Here is a 23,917-nt window from a genome sequence, read left to right on the forward strand (position 1 = left end):
GACAGTATGGCCCGTCTAAGGAATCCTTTAAGCCCTCTAGGTATAGGATGTTGCAAATCAAAAAGCCAAAACAAACTATAGCAGTTGCAATGCCCTCGGATCTGCCACAATCATTCTACTTGTGAGAAAGCAGAAGACCAGAACTATCTAACCAGAGGGTAGTCCCAAAACATATGGGACAAAGATGCCCTAGGATGTGTGCACTTTGGGCAAGCACCGGTGGGGACAAGCATCGCCCGATAGGCACACCAGGGCGCTATATACATTCTGCAAATGAATTTATAACCCATTTCAAAATACGAAACAACTGGCAATAGACCATGGAGTAGTTTCAAGTATTTCTGCACATGTTGACCTTGTAGATTTATCAACAGTTCAGTACGCCAGGCCAATGCCACCCGTTCATAATCCAGTGTAGTTTCTTTTTCCTTTAAAGCATTAAATTAGAGATGTTGCAGGATGGTATATCCAGTTTAGGTTAAATGGCAAAAAATGTCCTTGTAATTATTTTTTTAGTTTGGAACCTACAGTATTTGGCCTTTTTTTTTTTTGTACAGTTTAATTCTGCTTTCCCTTTCAGGGGATACCAACAGCAGGATGCTCATGAATTTATGCGGTATCTTTTGGACCATTTACATTTGGAGCTTCAAGGTGGCTACAATGGTGTGAACCGCTCTGTACTTCTGCAAGAAAACTCTGGCATATCTTCAAGCAACAAATGTTGCATGTAAGAATCTATTTTAGTGTCCTTAAGTTCAACAACAATAATAATTTATTATTTCTCTATCGCTATCAGATGCATGCAGCGGTGTACATTAAACACACAAGAGATAGTCCCTGCCCAATAGAGCTTACAATCTAATTATGACAGGCACACAGGACAAAAGGGTGAATCAATATACAATGCTCAGGTAGGGAATTAGAAGGGGAAAGATGAGGTGGATAGGGTGGGGGACTATGGAAGGAATGACCAGAAGAAATGGGTGCTTTACAAGTTGGTTGGGTTAGGACCACTGTTCCCTCTAAGCTGTGCACTTGTGCGCGCGCACACAACTTGCCGAACCTGCGCACAAAAAAATTAATTTTTGCATAAAATGATTTTCACTGCTAAAATAAAATGTTGCAGAAGATCAGCTGTTCCGATTTCCCATTTATCACATTTATTGAAGCGCTATAATATAAATTTTAAGTCATTCACATGATTCCGTTATTTTTGGCACTTGAACTTGACACGTCACGTGCCCCATAGGGCCATAGCCTATGGCCCATAGGATATGAAACACTTCCGATTCGTTGACTTCCTGAAGTTCCACCATATTGTTTATTTTGTGGAATCATAGTGGTACTGCGTGGTACTGCGGTTGTATAACTATTCGTTTATTAAATTGCAACCAGATATAACTCTTAAAATGTCTAAATCGCGAATGGTGAAAAGTGTAAAATGCTAGAGAGCTGCAACAGCTTTTAGGTCTGAATGGCTTGAAGAAATTGTTGAAACGGAGACACCGGAATCTCGAAATACAATGCGTGTTCGACTGTGTGAAATATTTACCTATGACGAAGACGATGGAGTTGTATGTTGTTATTGTCAAGATGCCAAAGCAACTGGAAAATTCTCTATTGGAAAAATATGGGATGATATTTGGAAACTGAACTTTCTGAAAACGCCATCTATCAAGTAAATCTCATACCGACAGTATTAGGAAACTCAGAAGTAAAAATCCGAATTTAAGAGGGGGACTGGTTAACATGTTTGAAAGCCCAACCAAAAAAGAAAACAGGCAAATTAGTAATGAACGGAAGCGTTCCAGTCCTGATGAAATTAAGTTTCTTGTCGACAGTGTTGTGCTGACCATTAAGATGAATATCTCAATGCTCTCTGTTCAAGATATCAATGAGCACATGGCGAAGTATGTTAGTATACCTGATAGCTGGAGAAGCAAAAACTATGCGTTTGAATTTCTTGGAATTATCAATGGCATCGTGCAAGATGATCGTATGGCAGATGTTAAATTAGCAACGTATCATACGTTAACTGTTGATGAAAGCACAGACATTTCTGTCAACAAGTACTTAATACTCTACTTTAAGTATCGGCCAGTCAATTCAAATGAGTATAGGACATCATTTGGTGGGATGCTACAGTTGGAAGCATGTGATGCTACATCAATAGTAACAGCAATTAGGGAATTCTATAGGAAACATGAACTTGACCTGAATAAAATGGTTATGTTCACCTCTGGTGGTGACTCTTATGTTGGGCAAAATAGATGGTGTTGCAGCACAGCTGAGGAAAGACATTCCACATTTAGTGCAGCAACATTGTGTTGCACATTGGGAAGATTTGGTACTTTCTGATTCATGGAAAGAAGTAGAAACTAATGAGAACTGTGTACACGGTGTTCTGTCGGTCTTCTACTAAACGATGCAAATTTCAAGAAATAGCAAATGCATCTGAATGTGAATCAATTGCTTTCTGAATGAAGTGCGCTGGTTATCTAGATACTTTGCACTTAAAGCAATTATTCAAAATTATAATCCCCTGTTAAAATATTTTGAAGAAGACAAAGATAATGATCCTATTGCAAAGTACTGCTATAAGAAGCTGAACAGTGAACAATTTCATATTACATTTGTAGTTTTGAATGATGTCTTATCAGAACTGGCTTCCTTAACTATGGAAGCCAGTTCCTTAACCATGGAAGCCAGTTTGACACCATTGGAAGCTTATCATCTTGCACAGGGTAAATTGAACAAACTTCGAATGCAATACTTAGGCGACAAGGTTAAGTGGAGTGATAAAGTCAACAGTCTTCTTGACAACAGGATGAGGTCTGGAGAAAAAGTTTCAGTGGATACTAATTCCATATTAACCTTTATCCCAGGACAAGCAGGCATGATATTCTCACATGTGGGTGACGTCATCTACGGAGCCCCGGCGCGGACAGCTTTTCAAGCAAACTTGATAGAAGTTTCAAGTTTGCACACTGCACCACGCATGTGCGTGCCTTCTCGCCCACTAGAGGGCGCATCCAACCTCGTGGTCCTCAGTTCAAATTTTTCCGCGGAGCAAGAAAGCCCTGTGGATCTGAGCTCCAGTGTTTTTGCCTTCTAGCTGCCGCGTTTAGTTTGTTTTTCCATCGAATTAGTTCGCGGTGCTGCCTTTTTTCTTTTCGGTTCTTTTCAAAAAAAAAAAAAAAAAAAGTATTTCGTTTTCGTCTGGCTCCGGGGGCTCCCGGAAGCCGCGGCCGGGGACGTCGGTACGTTCCCGGCCTTCTTCTTTTTCTTCGTGGATGTCCCGTCCTGTTACGGGATTCAAAAAGTGCAGCCGGTGCGAGAGGTTGCTTTCCATCACTGACCCTCACCGGTGGTGCATTGTCTGTCTGGGGCCCGAACATCCGACAGAGTCGTGTGATCGCTGCTCTACCTTCCAAAACAGGGCCCTACGTCGCCGCAAGGCCAGAATGGCGGATTTGTTCGCCGTCGACACGCCGCCTAAGGCCTCGACGTCGGCTCCGGCTTCAGCCCCGGCCTTGACCTCGGCCTCGGCGTCCTCAGGGGCCTCGGCCTCGCCCCGACCCTCATCCTCGAAGGCGTCGTCAGTGAAGCAAGCTTCGGGTAAGTCCTCTGTTCCATCCCCTTCAGCAAAGAAGCCATCCTCGAGTCAGGCCAAAGCGGGTGGGTCGACCCCGGCCCCGCATCGGACCTCGACTCCGCACACCCCGAGGGAATACTCGAGACCGAGGTCGCCCTCCAGGGAGTGTGCCCCGGACTCGGAACTCCCCACCTTCGTGGGGATTCCGGCCTTCCAGGATCTCCTCCGAGCTCTGATCTCATCGGAGCTATCGGGAGCCCTGGAAGTGTTACAGCGTGCTGCGGTCCCGGCGGCCTCGACCTCGGCCGGAGCGCCTTCGGTCTCGGAGGCCCCGGCCTCGGCCCCCTCGACCGCGGGAGCCCCGGCCTCGGCGACCTCGGTCTCGGGTACAGTGACCCCGTTCACCTCGGTCTCGGCCCCACCCCGGACCTCGACCTCGGGGGAACCCCCTGAGCGGAGTGTAAGGCCCAAAGAAAAGTTGCGCAGAGTGCGCCGTCTTTCCTCCTCTTCCTCCGGGTCTTCCAGACACGCCTCGCCCTCGACGCGACCTCGGACGGGGCGTCGATCGAGGAAGTCTAAGCGACCTCGAGGTTCGCCTCGGCGCGACCGTTCCTCGTCGTTCGGGGGCGAGGCGCTGCAGGTGTCGGAGTTGCGCCTCGACAATCCGAGGCTCCTCCGCTCACCTCGTGGGAAGTTTTCCCGGGCCGCCTCGCCGAGGAAACGGGAGAGTGTCCCACGAACCCCGGGGTCCTCACCCAAGGGTTCTGCGAGGAGGACAACTTCCCCTTCCCCCTCGAGGGCCCTCGAGAGGGGATCCTGGGATTCGGGATCGGTTAGGGATCCTCATTATTCCCATGAGGCCTCCCCCCTCTCCTCGGTGGGGCGGTCGAGAACCCCGTCTCCCCAGGCTAGGCCGTCCTCATTTTCATCCTTCGTTCAGGACATGGCCCAAGCCCTGGGGATTGACCAGATGGTATGTTCTCGGTATTCCAAAGAATTTTTGGAGGAACAGGACCTCCCCACTCCTCCTAGAGAGGTCCCTAGACTCCCTCTCAACAGCGTCCTTCTGCAGACCTGGCTGAAGAACTTGTCAAACCCTCTTACAGTCACGTCTGTACCTTCAAAAATGGAATCGAAGTATAGAACGATTCCCCCTAAAGGGTTCGATAAGGCGCAGCTCTCACACCAGTCCCTTCTGGTGGAGTCAGCCCTTAAAAAATCACAGCCCTCACGGGTTTCTGCGACGGTTCCACCAGGCAGGGAAGGGCGGACCCTGGACAAGTTTGGCCGTCGCCTCTATTCAAATTCCCTGATGGCCACCAGGGTTCTAAATTACGCCTTCACCTTTTCCTCCTACTTGCGGGGTATGGTGAAGGATCTTCCTCAATATCGAAACTCGTTACCGGACTCCCAAAGAGCAGGATTCGACAAGTTTATGTCCAACCTGTCTCAATTGCGATTGTACCTATTCCATGCAGTGTACGACGCCTTTGAGCTGGTTTCGAGGGTGTCGGCCCTCGCGGTGGCCATGCGCCGCTTGGCCTGGCTTCGCACCCTCGACATGGACCCAAACCTGCAGGAACGCCTGGCAGACTTGCCTTGTGTGGGGTCCGAGTTATTCGACGAGTCATTGGATGCGGCGACCAAACGCTTGTCGGAACAGGAGCGCTCTCTAGCATCCCTGGTCCGCCCCAAACCTAGGCCCCCGCCTCAGAAACCCTTTCGGCCTCCGCCGCGCCGATACCCTCAGAAGTCGACCCCGGCTTTCTCGAGACCGCCTCCGAGACGTCCGTCTCAGCGAGGCAGAGGGGGACAAACCCAAGCCCCGGCGCAGGGCCCTTCTAAGCCAGCGCCTTCCTTTTGACGGGCTGAGCGGACGGGGCGGGTTCCCCTCCGCACTTTCACAGGAATCCCTTCCTATCGGGGGCCGTCTCCGGTCCTTCCGGGAGGCATGGACCGGGATTACCTCAGACGCTTGGGTGCTCCGGATCGTCTCCGAGGGCTACTCGCTCAACTTTGTGTCCTCGCCGCCGGACAGTCCCCCGAGTTTAGTCCCCTGCAACCGTTCGCAGCTACCGACCCTTATAACCGAAGCCAAAGCCCTCTTGAAGCTTCGGGCGGTCGAGCCGGTCCCCAAGGACCAGTGGGGTACGGGGTTTTACTCCCGCTACTTTTTGGTCCCAAAAAAGACCGGGGACCTGCGCCCCATATTGGACCTCAGGAAGCTCAACAAATTCCTGGCCCGGGAGAAGTTTCGAATGCTATCTCTCCCGGTTCTGTATCCCCTCTTGGAGGAAGGGGACTGGATGTGCTCCCTCGACCTGAAGGAAGCATACACCCATGTTCCGGTGCACCCCGCCTGTCGAAGATTCTTACGATTCCAGGTGGGGGACCTCCACCTCCAGTACAGGGTACTGCCCTTCGGCCTGGCCGCGTCCCCACGAGTATTCACGAAGTGCATGGTGGTGGTTGCAGCAGCCCTCAGGTCACGGGGACTCCACGTGTTCCCTTACCTGGACGATTGGCTCATCAAAGCCCCGACCAGGGAGGGGGTTATCTCAGCGACCCGACAGTCTATTACCTTCCTGCAAACTCTCGGGTTCGAGATAAACTTCCCAAAGTCTCAGTTGAGGCCGTCGCAGTCTCTTCAATTCATAGGTGCGGTGCTGGACACGGTGCGCCTACGCTCCTACCTGCCGACCCAGCGGTTGGAAGCCTTGGTACGGATGAGTCGCCAGTTCTCTCAACTGTCGAAGGTGTCGGCCAAGCACATGATGATGCTGCTGGGCCATATGGCCTCGACGGTACATGTCACGCCGTTTGCGAGGCTACACCTGAGGATCCCCCAGTGGACCCTCGCATCCCAGTGGCGTCAGGAGTGCGACCCGGTGTCCCGCCTCATTTCGGTGACTCCGCTTTTGCGGAAATCGCTACGCTGGTGGACAGACTCTTCAAATCTGTCCAGGGGGCTATTGTTCCGCACTCCGCCTTTTCACAAGGTCCTGACCACGGACTCCTCGGAGTACGCGTGGGGAGCCCATCTCGACGGTCTTCGCACGCAGGGCCTGTGGTCGGCAGAAGACCGTCGGTGTCATATCAACGTGCTAGAGCTGCGGGCCATCTTCCTAGCACTTCGAGCCTTCGTTCACATGTTGCAGGACCAGGTGGTCCTCGTCCGCACGGACAATCAGGTGGCAATGTATTATGTGAACAAGCAGGGAGGAACGGGGTCATGGCCCCTCTGCTCCGAGGCTCTTCGCCTCTGGGAGTGGGCGGCCTCCCGGAACATCTTCCTCCGGGCGGTCTACATCCAAGGAGAACGGAATTGCCTGGCGGACAAACTGAGTCGACTTCTGCAACCGCACGAGTGGACTCTACACTCAGCAGTTCTACGCGAGGTTTTCGCTCGCTGGGGAACGCCACAGGTGGATCTGTTTGCCTCTCCGGAGACACACAAACTACCACTATATTGTTCTCGGATGTACTCGCAGGACCGTCTGGAAGCGGATGCCTTCCTACTCGACTGGGAAGGGAGGTTCCTGTATGCATTCCCTCCGTTCCCTCTGATCATGCGAACGTTGGTACACCTAAAATCGTCCACGGCCACGATGATTCTCATAGCACCTCGGTGGCCGCGTCAGCACTGGTTCTCCCTGCTGCTCCAACTCAGTGCCAGGGAGCCTCTTCCCCTGCCTGTCTCTCCTTCTCTGCTGTCTCAGAGTCAAGGATCCATGTTACATCCCAATCTGCAGTCATTGCACCTGACAGCCTGGTTTCTTGTTCCCTGACTCCTCCGGACCTGTCTCAATCGGTGAAGGAGGTGTTGGAAGCCTCCCGCAAGATCTCGACGAGGCTGTGCTATGCACAGAAATGGACCAGGTTTTCCACCTGGTGCTCGTCTTTTCACCTGGATCCGGTATCAGTTCCGGTATCCTCGGTTTTAGAATATTTGTTTCATTTGTCGCGCTCCGGCTTGAAAACCACTTCGGTGCGAGTTCATCTCAGTGCGATTTCTGCTTTCCACCAACCTCTGGAGGGACGCCCTCTGTCACTCCACCCCTTGGTGACACGCTTCATGAAAGGGTTACTCAGGGTTTGCCCCCCTCTTAAGCCTCCGCCCGTCGTGTGGAATTTGAATGTGGTTCTGGCTCAACTGATGAAACCCCCGTTTGAGCCACTCAACAAGTCCCTCTTGAAATTTCTGACTTGGAAGGCGGTGTTTCTAATTGCCCTCACCTCCGCCAGGCGGATTGGGGAGTTGCAAGCCTTGGTTGCGGACCCTCCTTTCACTGTCTTTCATCACGACAAGGTGGTCCTCCGCACCCATCCTAAGTTTCTACCTAAAGTTGTTTCTGACTTCCACCTCAATCAGTCCATTGTCCTTCCTGTGTTCTTCCCGAAGCCCCACTCCCATCCAGGCGAGACGGCGCTTCACACGCTTGACTGTAAGAGGGCGTTGGCATTTTATCTTCAACGCACCAGGCCTCATCGAAAGGTTCCTCAATTATTTCTGTCCTTCGATCCCAATCGATTAGGGCACCCAGTTTCCAAGCGCACTCTGTCTAACTGGTTGGCCGCTTGCATTTCCTTTTGCTACGCTCAGGCTGGCCTTCCTCCCCCGGGTCGAGTCACGGGGCACAAGGTCCGAGCGATGGCAGCTTCAATAGCTTTCCTCCGATCCACCCCGATGGAGGACATATGCAAGGCTGCCACTTGGTCTTCGGTTCATACATTCACCTCTCATTACTGTCTGGACACCTTGTCCAGAAACGATGGCCGGTTTGGCCAGTCGGTATTACGTAACCTGTTTTCATAAATTGCCATCCTCCCACCTACCCTTTTTTGGTTGGCTTGGAGGTCACCCACATGTGAGAATATCATGCCTGCTTGTCCTGGGATAAAGCACAGTTACTTACCGTAACAGGTGTTATCCAGGGACAGCAGGCATATATTCTCACAACCCGCCCACCTCCCCGGGGATGGCTTCCTTGCTAGTTATGGAACTGAGGACCACGAGGTTGGATGCGCCCTCTAGTGGGCGAGAAGGCACGCACATGCGTGGTGCAGTGTGCAAACTTGAAACTTCTATCAAGTTTGCTTGAAAAGCTGTCCGCGCCGGGGCTCCGTAGATGACGTCACCCACATGTGAGAATATATGCCTGCTGTCCCTGGATAACACCTGTTACGGTAAGTAACTGTGCTTCATCAACATCCTATGTTTGCATGTGGGTAAAAGATTTCCTGAAAATGAAGTTGAGGAATGGTCTGCTTTTGACTGTACAGCAATATCACAATGCGACTTTGACTTCGGAAATGGACATATCAGATCTCTTTGTTTAAAGTATAAACAATTTCTTCCGGAGGAAAGTTATTATTCAGCAATACAATGACTTTAAATTCCTTGTTGCAGAAAAAATCAAAAGCAATCTGATAAACAGCTTTCCAGATATGATGAAATTTGCATTTCAGAATGATCAATTTGCAGATTTAGCTAAATTGATGGACATTGGTGCCACATTCTTAGCATCTAGTTCAGATTGTGAGCGTGGTTTTAGTCTAATGAACAATTTGAAGACTAAACAAAGGAATCGTTTACATTTAGAGCATTTGGAAATGCTGATGCGTGTTAAGAGTCATCTTCAAGATGGAGGCTCAACAGATCTTGACAATTTATTCGGACTGGATAAATATGAAAGTTTGCAGGGAAAAAACTTTGAAAACTAAATTGCTGTTATTTTCTAAATTTTAAGTATAAAGTACAATGATACCTTATAGGTAGCGCTCAATGAAACATTTCAATGAAACATAATTTATGTTTATTGAAATGAGACTTTATTACATAAAGTGTAACTAAAATTACATTGTGTTTTCGTTAATTCAGACTAAACTCATAAATGCCCATAAGTGAACTCTAGGCCCTCTGGCAATTATTTTTATAGCGCACACAAATTTAGTTTTTCTTTAAAATGCGCACAGATGAAATTTTTTGCGCACACAGCCTATGAAAAATTAGAGGGAACATTGGTTAGGACCTATACACAGCTTCAAAAAAGTGGGCTTTCAGCTTGGATTTGAATATCGCCAGAGATGAAGCCTGATGTAATGAGTCAGGCAGGTTACTCCAGGCATACGTCACAGCAAGGTAGAAGGGACAGAGTTGAGCATAAAGGAGAAGAGACTTGCCTGATAAATGGAGTTCTCAGGGTGGAGTATAGGGAGAGATAAGAGAGGAGCCTAGATACAGAGGAGCTCCAGAATGAAGTCGTATACTTAATTTGTGGCTGTGCTTGGTTTGCACTATTTTTCAGCTTGGATATAATTAGGAGGCTTACTTTGTATATGCTTCATTATCTTCATGAAGATATGTCTTTTATTTGTGTTATGTTATAAGAATATGTTGTTTATTCATGTGAGTTGCTTAGTGAACTTGATTTCAATCATACATATAAATATAATTTTTTTTAAATCCTTGCTGCTGTTAAACTGAATAGCAGTGCTGTGCATTAATGTGCAGAAGATCTGGGTTTGATTCCCAGGCTCTATCTTCCATTTGCAGGATTGGGGATGCTGTGGAGGCGCAAGCTCTGTGAGTTTTATCTATTCTCAACAGCGACATCTAGAGGCCGTTCTTAAGTTCCACATTTGCCAGGTTCCGGAGAGAGCTGCAGTTTATGGCTCCTAGTTGAAGACTGTTGCTACAATGACCAACCTCAGTTAAGAGAGGAATATATATTATGAAGACTCATGATAGAGCCTAGTAGAAAGGGATTTTTTATTTAAGTTGGAAACCCAGAATAGCAAGAAAATCAGCTGAGCAAAAAAGATGCAAACTGTTCTTATGTTCTGAAAACAAAGTGCAGTTTAAAAATGAATATTTCTGTTTTCTTTAGAAATGGAGCCTCTACTGTTGTCACATCTATATTTGGAGGCATTCTTCAGAACGAAGTTAATTGCTTAATATGCGGAACAGAGTCTAAAAAGTTTGATCCATTTCTGGGTAAGGTGGTATAGCTTATTATTTTTGTTTGTGTACATGTCCTTTTTTTTGTAATATGGCAAGGTTTTGCTAATCATGGTATGGTTGTCAAGTCTCTAATTTGTCCTATGACCAGGCAATCAGAAAATTAAAATTATAAATTAATATAAATTGGTATAAATTAATTTCTGAATTTTTGAATAAGAAACCAAAAAGTAGTCTTAGGGACATTTGGAGCATCGAGATAAAGCAATATATTTCTGCATCTCGATGGCCACGAATTTGGACTTGGAGGATGAGATGTACAGCATCAACATCTATGGTTTTTCTTGTTACTTAGAACTTTTTGGACCCCTGTTCATTTACAAAAGTTAGATAGTTCTAAATCTAATAGATGCTGGCATTGTCATCTTGATATAGGGACACTGGATCATCTGCTGTTCTATTGTCCTTTGATACTCAATTTTTGGAAGTCGATATGGGGACAGATTAATTCTATGCTTGAGGTCAATTCCATTGACATATGAGGTAGTCGTATGTGGGATGATATTACATCTGAAGCCCTCATTGGACAGATATAAAGGTCGGCTTCTCCTTATTATGACCGGGGTAGCCATACAAATGGTTACTCGCAATTGGAAGAACTGGGATCACCTTAACTTTACTTTTTGGTGGGCAAATTTATGTTTAAGTTATAGATTTGAAAAGATGAATGCGGATATGCTGGGGCATACCAAGAGATTCAAGTTAATTTGGGGCCCTTTGACGTCTTTTATGGATTCATTATAGTTGTCTTTTCCTTTATTTCTTTTGGTATAATGCAAAAACCCTGAGGGCGGGAGGGGGGTATTTCTTTTGTATGGTTCTATTCCCTTATGAAATGTTGGTTGGGTGGGTTTTTTTTAATGTTGTATGGATTTTGATTGATTATAAATGCATTTATGATTAATATTATTTGTATAGATACTGTATTGCATTTTTGTTAGCTTTAGAAACTCAATAAAGTAAAAATAAAAATAATTTCTTGCCATACAGAGAGAATGTTTGATTTTATGTAGTAGACTATAATCTAAGCCTTTGGAATTAATATGATTTTTAAAAAAGTTAAAGCTAAAGAAAAAAAAAAAACAAGTTAAAATTGTGAATGTGTGTTAAGATTGAACAGAGAATAAGTGGCAGTCATACAGTTCTGTTTTGTAACCACTGATCCAAAACTTACATTCCTATGAGTGTCTCAGGATTTTAATAGGCTTTCTATTTGTTTTATTTATTCATTGTACATAATGTAATACTGTAGTTTTTTGTGTGCTTTTTCAGATCTGTCACTAGATATTCCAAGTCAGTTTAGAAATAAACGTACTAAGGGCCAAGAGAATGGACAAATGTGCACTCTCCGGGGTAAGAGGTTAACAGATCCCTTTATATCAACAGCATTTGAGAAATAGGCAAAGGGTTTGGGTTTTATTGAGTTGCTATTAAATTAAAGCTCTGTGGCTGAAAAGATGTGTTGGAATGGTTCAAAAGCAGAAATGGGGTGTTCTTGTTTGCTTTTGTTTAATGGAAAAACCTGCTTTCAATATATAATTGTCTCAAAAGTAATAGAGCTGTGTTGAATGCACCACTTTTCTTACTCCTATTTCGAAAAAAAAAAAAAAAAATCCCCTACTTAAAACAGAAATAGCTGCTTCTAGGTGTCAACTGTAGGACTACTTCAAAACTAGTCTATGTCCACCCTCCTTTTTTTTTAACTTTGAGTAAGACAGACAGGTATGGTTAATGCAAAGAGCCAAGTTCAAAACACAAGTATTACCAAGGAGAAGAGTCAATATGATAAAAATAGTTTATTAAAATCAAATACAACATAGCCATGTTTTGCCCTTAGGCTGCGTCAGGGGTAAGAAAACATCTTATTTTTCAGTTATTGGTATTCTCTAACACCCTGACGCAGCCTGAGGACAAAACATGGCCACTTTGTTACCAACTTCTAAAGCTCAGCTTAAGGCTTACCTTTTTACTCTGCCTTTAGTCCTGGCCAGCCTCTACTTCCTGCTGGTATAGGTATAAGTAACCATACATGACAGCAACTTTTCCGTCTGTGTATGGGTTTGTTGTGCTTAAGCTCTCCTCTTCTGCTCTTTAGCTATCCCTTTGTTCTCTTTTGGCTAGATTCACTAAGGCCACAGGTCCAATCCGTGTCCAGGGGGGCTGATTCACGAAGCATCCTCATGCAAATGAGGATGATCGAAGTCACGCCCCCAACCGACGGCAGGGATCACTGAAGAGCGATCCCGACGCATGTTAAGACCATCTTCTTTGCCTGTAAATGGTCTGTGCATGCATACAGAGCTTGAAACATTTTTTACTTCGTGTGCCCATGGTTTTAACCCGCTTTAAACCTGCGGGTTAAAACCACTGCCTCGCACTGCGGCGAAGAGCAGTAGAGTTGGGGCAGAGAGCAGGGCGGCAAGAGGAGAGTCAGGGCAGAGAGTAGGGCAGTCAGAAAGGACCTGAGCGACTGATCCTCAGCAGTCGCTTATTTTTTGATTGGCCAGCCCAATCACTGCCTTCCTACATTTGCATGCACGGATCGGGAGTAAGGTTAATGAGGTCAGGTCAGGTCGCAAAGTGGTTGGGACACAATCAGTGTCCTTAGTGAATCTAGCCCTTTGTCTCTTCTATCTTTATTGTAGTTCCTTTTCCGCTTAAATTAATTGTTTGCTTTGTAAACCACTTTAATGTATTTTCCCTTAAGTGGTTTATCAAGATTATGAATAAACTTGAAAATGTGATTTGAATTTTAATAAACTATTTTTTTATCATATTCACTCTCCTTGGTAATATGTGTTGTTTTGATCATTCTTAATGTGTCATTATCTAAATGTTTACTTCTTCTTATCCAAACACTAATTGTCCCTTTCTTTAAAAGCCTTACAGGTAGAAAAAAAATAAAATCAGACACACGCCAGTGTTTCCATTTAAGACTAAAGAAAATTATTTGAGAAGTTGTTTTTTTTTTTCACCTAAATGTTCACATGCACTTCTGCTTAACTCAATTTGCTGGTTTGTGACACTTCTAAAGATGCTGCAAAAATAGCGCTCATCTGAGAAACACTGAAATACACAGTAAAGAATTTGTCCACAGGATTTATCTCCATCCCTGCCCCATCCCCCACAAGTTCTGTGCTCATGCAGAGATGGTGCAGTGACAGGGATAGAACTCGCCGGGACGGGGTGGAGATAGATCCAACGGGGACAAATTTATCAACATGTCATTCTACACAGAGCAAATGGCTGCAAGCAGAGTTCTGGTAAATGCTGCTATTAGAAGTTGCTTAGAAATCCACAAATGCACTGTTAAAAACTGATGATGGATCTGATGTGATGCTGAGACTTTCTTCTAAGTGACTTTCTCCACCTTGGAACCCATCTGTAGTCATCTCATAGAATTTCCTAAAGCACAGCCTAATTTCTTCATCTTGTTGATACAGAGGTCCTCCGCCACCCTCAGAACTAAAGAATGATGTTTTTCGACTTCAATTTGTTCTCCAGAATCATACTAGCGTGGTTTCCTTTCTCAAAATGTCATCAACCATCCCCAGACTATATGCTACTTGTGCAGCCTCTAACACATCAAGCTCTCTCCTTTCCAGATAGGGTCATCTTATGGTTTTTTTTTTTCTCCCAACAATTTCATACTGTGCTTTAATTTCTCCTCCTGCCTCCTTTTTGATGTGACTGCCAGTGAGATTAATGTCCCCCCATATACATTATATGCATGTTCATACTTTTCCCTAATTTTGTTGCAGCCACCTCACTATGCTGAAAATACTCGGCTACTTTCTTACACCCTGTCTCTTTCTAATAAGCATTCATGTACTCTTCCAAAATTTGCAGTTTATGCACCTCCTGTTGCACAGATATCTGTACCCAAATTAGTTTGTGGTCTAAGTAGTAGAAGGGGCCTATAGTGGAACCCATCAACTCCAATGTACCTAAAAATGAATGGTGTAATCTCACTTTCCAAAGAGGAGCAAAAGAGGCGACCTTAGTACGCAATCATTTTATTCATTCAAGACCCAAGATGTACATGTTTCGGCCATGCGGCCTGCCTCTGGGGTCTTATCCTCAATGAGAAAGAAGCACTTTGTTTTCTCTTATAGTGAAATAGTCTAAATGGCCGAAACACATACATGTCAGGTCTTGGGTCTTGAATGAATAAAAAAGATTGAGCACCAAGGTCGCCTCTTTTGCTTCTCTTTGTTCTACCCTGAGGAGGTAGAATCTCCTGTTTGTGTGTATTGTAATCTCACCTTCCTCCATTTTTGAACATCCAGTGAGTTTAATGTCACCATGAAGCCCTTCAGTTTTTCCCTGTGCTTCTTTGAGTCCATTTCCCCACCTTTGGCATTATCCAGCTGAGTGCTGCTAAACCGAAGCCCCCACCTATTCCAAGGAAGCCCTCGGCATGTAAACTTAAGAGTCTCCCCAGATTTTCTAGAATGAGCCTTGTTGCATATTTGATGCATAAATCCTGATTGGTGTCATCTTGCACTCATTCAGAATTACATTTTGTTTGGTTTAGCTCCCAAATATATAATTGAGCTTTTTTCTTTTGCAACCAACAGTCTTAAGAGATATTCACATCTGAATTTTGTTTTTCCGCCTATTAGAGGATGTAAACTTAAACATCATCAAAATCTTTTTTCTCGTATCAAGCAGCATTATGGGGTAAGGATTTAGAACAATTGCTTTTACTTACTGACACTTATGGGGAATTTAGGAGACATAAAACATATCTGTTTTTGAAGTATTTAGGCAGCCAAATCATAAAAATTTTATTATGCACTATTTTGATCATTTTAGTGTCTCTAATTATTGGCTTTTAACTCTTTTTAGTTCTATTCAACTTCTTTTATTTTTTTTATCTACTGTAAACCGCATAGAACTTTACGGCCTTGCGGTATATAAATTGATTGTTGTTGTTATTATTAATACTAGTGTTTAAGCCCGTTAGATTAACAGGTGCTAGATGACCGCCTCTCCTGCTTTTGAACCTGGGCAGGGGCAGAGGCAGAGCCGGGGCGGGAGGGAGTGACGGTGGGAGAGCAATTTCAAAGCCTCGGAAACGGCGGCTCCTTGACCAGTCCGTGCTTACAACGTTCCCACACTCACGGTCTGGCTGGCTCCCCCACCAAAGCCCTTCGCAGTGGCAGCCCCTCCCGCATCCGTCCCAGCGTCCCAAGCCTCTCCGAAGGCCGGTTCCCACGAAAATGGTTCCCTTCTGTCCAAAGCCGCCGCGGCAGCCTCCCTCAAAACACATTTCAAATCTGACATATTGTAATCACAAAACAGAAAATAAAATTATTTTTCTTACCTTTTGTTGTCTGGTCATTATTCATATCATGTAGGGGTCCCAGGCTATGGTTGGCTTTTGATAACTGGCTTGCCAGGGCCCCTTCTTTCTTCTTCCCTCCCTCCATCCCTGCAGCTGAAGACAGGCACCTCCCCCCAGTGGTCTGAGACAGGAGGGAGCAGTTAGGAGAGGGTCTGAGGGCAAAGAGGGGCTCAACAGAGCCCAACCACCTTTCCTTCCCTCCCTCCATCAGGTGCAGTGAATCCACCAATGTTAAAAGGAGCCGCGTCGAAATCGGAGGCCTGCCACTGCCGTAGCACGTTCCCCTCTGCCTTGGTCCCGCCCCTTCTCTGACATATGGGACCGCGGCAGAGGGAACGTGTTACGGTGGCGGCAGGGCTCCAATTTCAAAGCAGCTGCTTTTAACATAGACGGAGCTGAACTGACCTGATGGAGGAAGGGAAGGAAAGGTGGGGCAAATTTCGGCAACGGCAGGAATTGTTTGGCGGGCCAAGCACCAGTTTCTTTAGGCAGCCCCGGTTGTTTACTTGGATTCAATGTGAGCCGGGTGAGGAAGGCCGCCGCAGCCTCGCGGCTAGGTAGGGGGACAACAATGTCGCTTATGCTCAAGCCCCCGCCGCAGCTCCTCTCTCGATCCTGGTGCGGTTCGAGAGAGGAGTCGTGGCGGCGACTTGAGCATAAGCGCCTTTGTTGTCCCCCTACCTAGCCGCGAGGCTACGGCGGCCTTCCTCACCCGGCTCTCACGGCTGGCGGCCGACGAACCCTAATGCTGACATTGAATCCAAGTAAACAACCGGGGCTGCCTAAAGAAACATGGTAATCATATTCTGTTCTGAAAGCCCCCGCCGCAGCTCCTAGGCGGTTGAGGGGGGAAGGTTGTGGTCGGAGTTGCTAGGCTGCAGCGGATGTGTGAGTTGCGAATGCGGGGCCTGTAGCGGCGCGAGGTGGATAGCAGGCTGTGGTGACGTAGTAGGCGCGCATGCGCACTCGTGTTTCCGCGACGGGATCAGGGAACACGATTTTTTTAGTGCGCATGCGCGTCCTACCATTTTATTATATTAGATTATTAGAGATCCTCTGTGTTCATTCCACACTTTTTGAACTCTGTCACCCTTTTCCTCTCCATTCCAGGCATCAACTACCCTCTCCATAGAGAAAAATTTCCTAACATTACTCTTAAGTCTGTCACCCCTCAACCTCAAATTATGCCATTTTCCTTTCTCTGGAAAAGATTTTGTTCTTTGTTAATACCTTTCAAGCATTTGAACGTCTGAATCATATTTCTCCTGTCCCTCCTGTAGGTTCTCTGACTGCAAGTATATTAAGTAATTTCTTCCATATCGTGCGAATAGTCTTTGGAAATTAACTACCTAAAATGAATGTACCTGTATTTTTCGCTCCATAAGACGCACCCTAGATTTAGAGGAGGGAAACAAGTAAAAAAAACAAATTGTGTACTAATTTATACCAGGCTCTGTACCCAGCCCTCTTCCCTCCCTGCCCTTCCAGGCTATGTAGCCAATCCCTCTCTCTGCCAGGCTCTGCATCCTGTCGTCGCCCCTCCTCTCCGCCCTGCACTCTGGTGGTCTAGTGGTAGGACAGGGCAGGTCTTGAGTGGTAGGCAGTTCCAGCCACTAGGCAGGCACAGCTCCCCCGGCACCTTTAAATTCTGGTGGTCCAGCAGTGTATCAAAGGAGCGAGCTCTCTACACTCCTGCCCCTTCCTTGCTGGTCGGCTATCTCCTGAGTCCTCATTATCTCGGGGCCAGCAACGCATAAGGCAGGAGCAAGCTTTTCGCGCTCCAGCCTGGACTCGCGCTGCTCCCTAAACGGCTGCCATCAGTTCTCGTGGGACTCGTGAGAACTATGGCAGCCATTCAGGAAGCCGCGCGGGGCCAGGCTGGAGCGTGAAAAGCTCGCTCCTGCCTTGTGCACCGCTGACTGAGATAATGAGGAGGCAGCTGTACAGTGAGGGAGAGGCAGGAATGCAGAAAGCTCGCTCCTGCCGATACACCGTTTAAAGGTATGGGGGGGGGGGGGGGTTGCTCCATAAGACGCACAGACATTTCCACCCACTTTTTTTTTGGGGGGGGAAAAGTGCATCTTATGGAGCAAAAAATACTGTAATTGTTTCCTCTTCCTCCTTATGGGCTCCCAGTTCAGTTGAAAATGTGTTCTGCTAGGCTGTAGTGCTATGACCCTTTATGCACAGCCAGCTGGGGTTTTCTTCATTTTATTTAACCTTCTCTATACTTACTAAAGTATTGGTCCCAAAGAAGACTGTGGCTCTTCAGGAACTTGATTTGTGGGCAGCCTGAACCTGACTGTTGGACAGTGTGATTGACTTGTAACTGAGACTCTTCTCCATATGGGCTGTGAGCATAATTAGGACTTCCATTGAGTTTAAAATGAAATTCTGGTAAAACGCCCCTGGTGTAAAAGAATATATAGTTTTGTGTTCTTTGGATAAGTACTCTTCCCCCCCCCCCCCCCCAATACTGTCTGTCCTCTCTCCCTCTTGCTACCTGTGTTTTTATGCCTTTGTCTACTCTGATGGTTTATTAGCTGAGAAGCTTCCTATCTTCCTCTGCTCTATTCCCACCATTGCAGCCTCTTTTTGCTGGTGTCAGTTCGTGCTTCGGTGGAGGTCAGCTATTGGGGGGTAGAGGGCAAAAAGATCCGGTTGGTAGTATGAAAGCCATGAAGAACACCAAATTTGTTGTATTGCATCTACATAAAAATCTAAAATAGTTTAAAATAATAAACACCTAAAACCAGGAGCTCTAAACATGCATTTCTCACCCACTGAATTTTATTTTAATTGTTTTTCTTTAAGATTGCCTTCGCAGTTTCACAGATCTGGAAGAGCTAGATGCGACAGAACTGTACATGTGCCACAGATGTAAAAAGAAACAAAAGTCCACCAAAAAATTTTGGATTCAGAAGTTACCAAAGGTTAGTGTTAAACATCCAGAGAGCTGGGGACAACAGGAACAATTTGATCAATTCTGAAGTGCAAAATCCTTCAAGGAACATATGATTAACTCTTAAATACTGCATCCAAAAGATGCAGTTCAACATAAACTCGGAGCCTAGTGTACAATCCACTTCAGTGACTAAAAAATAAAATACAGCAATAGCTCCCACAGCAATGAATGCAGTTAGTGTAGCTAAGCAGTCCTCAGTCCAATCCCTGGGGAAACCCCAGCCAGCCTGGCGACCTCATGTATATTCATTGTGGATAGAGTGAAAAACAAAGTGGTTGGGGGTAGGGCTGCCGATTCACCGATTTGAATCAATTCACTTCGGTGAATCGATTCGTTTTCTAAAAAAAAATAAGACTTGCCGATTCACTGAGTCCTGATGATGCGGCAGAGGGAAGCTCTGGTAGGGCAGGCCATGAGCAGCCTGTTCAGAGCGCTGTTTCTGCCAGCCGGCCTCCACCACCACTGCTGCTGCTTTAGGAGGTCCAAAAGTATGTTGGGTCTCACGGTGAAGGGTTGATCGGGAAGTGCTGCACGGGGATAGGAGGGATGCTGCTCATAAGGATGGGATGGAGGGATGGAAAGCTGCTGCACAGGGGATGGGAGGGAGGGACAGAAAGCTGCTGCACAGGAGGATGGGAGGGACGGACGGAAAGTTACTGCATAGGGGGATAGGAGGGATGGAAAACTGCCACACATGGGGGGAGAAAGGAAGAATTGTTGGACATGGGGTTGGAGAGATGCAACAAAGAGGTAGAAAAAGGTGAGAGGGAGAAATCCTGCATATATTGAAGGGGAGGGAGACATTCATGGAGAAATGATGGACATAGGATGGAGGGCAGGGAGGGTAAGGCACAGGGTGCGATAGGATAGCCTTTCAAAGATGTTCTCTGTGCCTTTCACTCAATGGAAACACATAAACTCTTTTGATCCTATCTAGTCTAATTTTACCAGAGACAGCCTTGTAACTGCTCGTCAGGTTTTTAAGGTTGTATCCACTTTTATATACATTTTAGCAGTTTCTCATATCTTGCTGTGTGCACAAACTCTGTCTTCGCTGAATAACCTTTTTGTGATTAGAGATTGATAATGATGATTTTATTCTGCATAACCATGATTCCTGTAATTTTCTTTATGCAGGTGCTATGCTTACACTTGAAACGATTTCACTGGACAGCATATCTGCGAAATAAGATTGATACCTACGTAGACTTTCCATTGCGGAACTTGGATATGAAGTGCTATTTGCTGGAGGTACAGCATCTATTAGTAAATATTCCTACTAAAAACCTATATTTTTTAAACCACTTTCAAAGTGTATAATGTAAGAACATAAGAGTTGCCATGGATAAACCGAAAGTCCATCGAGTCCAGTATCTGTTTCGAACAGTGGCCAACCCAGGTCACAAATACCTGGCAAGATCCCAATGAATGAGAAAAAAAAACAAAAAACCCATATATATATATATATATATATATATATATATATATATATATAAATGAGTTTTAGATTAACTTTTTTTTAACCTTGGAGATGTCTGTTCCCCTTGTGAAGCAAAAGAAGATTTGTTTGTGTTGGTGGCATAGCTGACTCTGCTGCCACATTTCATAATTTCTCAGCTGGCAGGGCTTACGGATCCCTGCCAGTTACAGCAATGGTATGCCCAACTCCTGGAGGGTGCAGGCCCACCCCACCCATGGCTTCATGGCCTATGGTATAAATAAGTCACATACATACCTAATTTTTGGTACCTTTTTGCTCAGTGGGTCACAGAGAATTTCATAGGAGTTAAAGGGTGGAGGATCATAGCTTTGATATATCATCTTTCTGTGGTCCAATCATGGTATTTTACATTTATTATTATATGCAGGTACTTTCTCTGTCCCTAGTGGGTTCACAATCTAAGTTTATATATCTGGGGGATGTAGGGTTAAGTGATTTGCCTAGAATCACAAGGAGCCACACTAGGAGTTGAACCCAGTTCCTAAGGTCTTCATTCCACTGCATTAACCCGTGAGCTACTCCTCCACTTGGGCAGGAATATTTCTGGGTCAGATATGGGCTTGGTGCATTTGACTTGAAACTAAGGCCTAGATTCTTTAAAAACCACGTTAAAAACAACGGGCTGCTACGCAGCCATTCTGGTAGCAAATTAAAAATAGCGAATCATTCTCCAAAAAACGCTCATATAAATGAGGTTGGCGGAGAGTAACGAAGACTCACTAAATTTGCATGTGCCCATCACTGGTGATAGCAATGGGCACATAAACAGAAAAAAAACACAAGAACAGCAGGAGAGATGTTCAGTCTCTCCCGCTGACAACCAACACCACCCTCTCCTTGCAGCGGGAGAGATGCCCACTCTCGCTCGCTGACAAGTGAAAACCCCTCCCCCTGCAGGAGAAGAGATGCCCATTCTCTCCCACTGCATCACAACACCCCCTCCCCGCCTCCGATCCCTCTCCGCTGTACCTTTAATTAGATGGCGGACCGGAGGGATGCCTACTTCCTCCGGCCAGCTTGCACATCTCTTCCAAAATGGGTCTTTCCCTCCCTGGTGCATCCTGGGGCTCTGATTGGCCCATGTTGTTTAAAGCCCCTCCCCAATCAGAGCCTTAGGCCCCTTCCCAGTGCATCTGGGGAGAGGCCTGAGGCTCTGATTTGTCCAGGTTGTATAAAGCCCCTCCTATGAGAGGGGCCTTAAATAACATGGGCCAATCAGAGTCACAGGCCCCTCGGTGCATCCCTCCGGTCAGCCATCTAATTAAGGTACAGGGGAGAGGGGTCAGAGGCAGAGGGGGGTGTTGTGATGCAGTGGGAGAGAATGGGCATCTCTCCCACTTCGTAGGGGGTGGGTTTGCTTGGCAGCGGGAGAGAGTGGGCATCTCTCCCACTGCTGGGGGGGGGGGAGCACTTCTCAAAATAGCTTTTATAGCAGTCTCTGACACTGCTATGCCGAGTTCTCACTGTACCAGCACCCCTGGACCAGTCGCTGATTTTTGTCACCAAAAGTCTTGGAGACTGGCTCGGTGATTTTAAAGAATCTACCAGAGTGCTCATTTTAATGTTGACGAGCCCATTTGCATGTCAGTGTCGGAGACTGCTAGAAACCTCACTAAAAACAGAGATAAGCTGTTTTGATAATCCACCACTAAAATGCGTGCAGGCTAAACTGTCGGAAAACAGTTTAGTAACAGCGTTAAATTTTTGAGAATCTAGGCCTAAGAGTTCAGGAAACTGTTCAGCAGGTACATAAGATTTATTGATTGTGAGCCCACTAGGACAGTTAGGGAAAATGCTTGAAGTACCTATATGTAACCACTTTGAGTGTGGTTGTATAGCTACAAAAAGGCGGTATACAAGTCCCAATCCCTTTCCCTTTAAATGAGACATTAGTGAGTGGCTTCTCCTTCATGAAGAAATTCTGTGCTTTGTATAAAATACTGTAATTTTATTTATTTTTTTTTTATTTATTCAATTTTTCTATACCGTTCTCCCAGGGGAGTTCAGAACGGTTTACATGAATTTATTCAGGTACTCAAGCATTTTTCCCTGTCTGTCCCGACGGGCTCACAATCTATCTAACGTACCTGGGGCAATGGGGGGATTAAGTGATTTGCCCAGGGTCACAAGGAGCAGCGTGGGTTTGAACCCACAACCCCAGGGTGCTGAGGCTGTAGCTTTAACCACTGCGCCACACACTCCCCCAATGTGCTCTTTTGCTGGATTTCTACTTTTCTGTTCACTGTTCCTCTTGCTTTTGGATTGCAGCCAGAAAACAGTGGCCCGGAAAGCTGTCTCTATGATCTTGCAGCTGTTGTTGTTCATCACGGATCAGGGTAGGTACCCCTTAACAGCATCCATTTGTCTCCTGAGATACCCTGTGTTCACCGCTTTGACCATAATGAAAGCTTTGGAAGACCAAGATGCCCAGCCTGGTTTTCCAACCTACTTTACCTGCAGCTATTAAGCCTACTAGCAAAACAGATGCCACTCTTTTCTATGCTTTTGAATTAGATACCGTATATAGAAGAAAAAGAATTTGTGATTAAAACAGCACTTTGACAGAAGGATGCTTGTGCCAGCAGGAAAATGGAGTTGAAAATACCTCTGTATAGGCCTCTGGTGAGACCTCATGTAGAGTACATTAGAACGCTGATTATCTGGACTAACCTCAGCAGAAAGCAGTCCGGATAATCAAAAATCAGGATTTTTTTTTTTTTTTAAATAAAAACTGTTACAATGTAGCATGATGGTTTGTTTGTTTTTTGGTTTTTTTTTTTAATTTAAGCTGATAGCCATTGAGGACTACTTGCCATCTTTGTCAGACTTGCCCAGGTACATTAGATAGATTGTGACAGACAGGGAAAAAAAGCTTTCAGTACCTGAATAAATTCATGTAAACCAGGGGTGTCCAACCTGCGGCCCGTGAAGTATTTTGTGCGGCCCCGGTCAAGGGCGATGCAGTGTTTTCCTCTGCTGCCCCTGGGTGTTTGCCGTCTTGCCGGCTCCCTCCTCTGTCTTGCTGTAGCATTTGCGCAGCCCCAGAAACATTTTTTTTGGCCAATGTGGCCCAGGGAAGCCAAAAGGTTGGACACCCCTGGTGTAAAACCATTCTGAGCTCTGCTGGGAGAACGGTATAGAAAAGTGAACAAATAAATAGCTGGAATCAGTCCATAGTAACAGGGTTGCAAAGGGAACACTGGTACATGTTCCTTGGGTGAGGAGCATTGATGGACTACAAAATGTTGGGGGGGGGAAAAATCCTTGCATAGTTGCAAGTGAAGGCTGCTGTTGCTTGATCCTAACTTGGCTCCAATGGATCTGAAAGCCTAAGGGGGAGTAGAGGGGAAACTGTTCGGCCAAAGAAACCCAAACCCACTAGACATATTTAGCACCTGTTGACGTGATTACATCAGCATCTTTCCCCTTTTGATTGAATTGGTTATTCACATTATCTTCAGAGAAGGATTTTGCTTTGACAAGTG

The 23,917-nt window shown here is 45.9% G+C and overlaps 1 protein-coding gene across 5 annotated transcripts in view; it reads left to right on the forward strand.

The window, feature by feature from the left end:
* USP3 (ubiquitin specific peptidase 3) overlaps nt 1–23,917 on the forward strand; it is a 97,054-nt gene that overhangs the window by 68,917 nt on the left and 4,220 nt on the right. For 3 of the 5 annotated variants that reach the window (XM_033920001.1, XM_033919999.1, XM_033920003.1), the window contains 6 exons: nt 581–727; nt 10,486–10,592; nt 11,889–11,969; nt 18,781–18,899; nt 20,069–20,182; nt 22,701–22,768. In XM_033920001.1, coding sequence (XP_033775892.1) covers nt 581–727; nt 10,486–10,592; nt 11,889–11,969; nt 18,781–18,899; nt 20,069–20,182; nt 22,701–22,768 — 636 coding nt within the window. The remainder of the gene's footprint in view (nt 1–580; nt 728–10,485; nt 10,593–11,888; nt 11,970–18,780; nt 18,900–20,068; nt 20,183–22,700; nt 22,769–23,917) is intronic. The other 2 variants (XM_033920002.1, XM_033920000.1) reach the window with 2 other exon arrangements.

Source organism: Geotrypetes seraphini, chromosome 14, assembly GCF_902459505.1.
Source record: "Geotrypetes seraphini chromosome 14, aGeoSer1.1, whole genome shotgun sequence".
Classification (NCBI taxonomy): domain Eukaryota; kingdom Metazoa; phylum Chordata; class Amphibia; order Gymnophiona; family Dermophiidae; genus Geotrypetes; species Geotrypetes seraphini.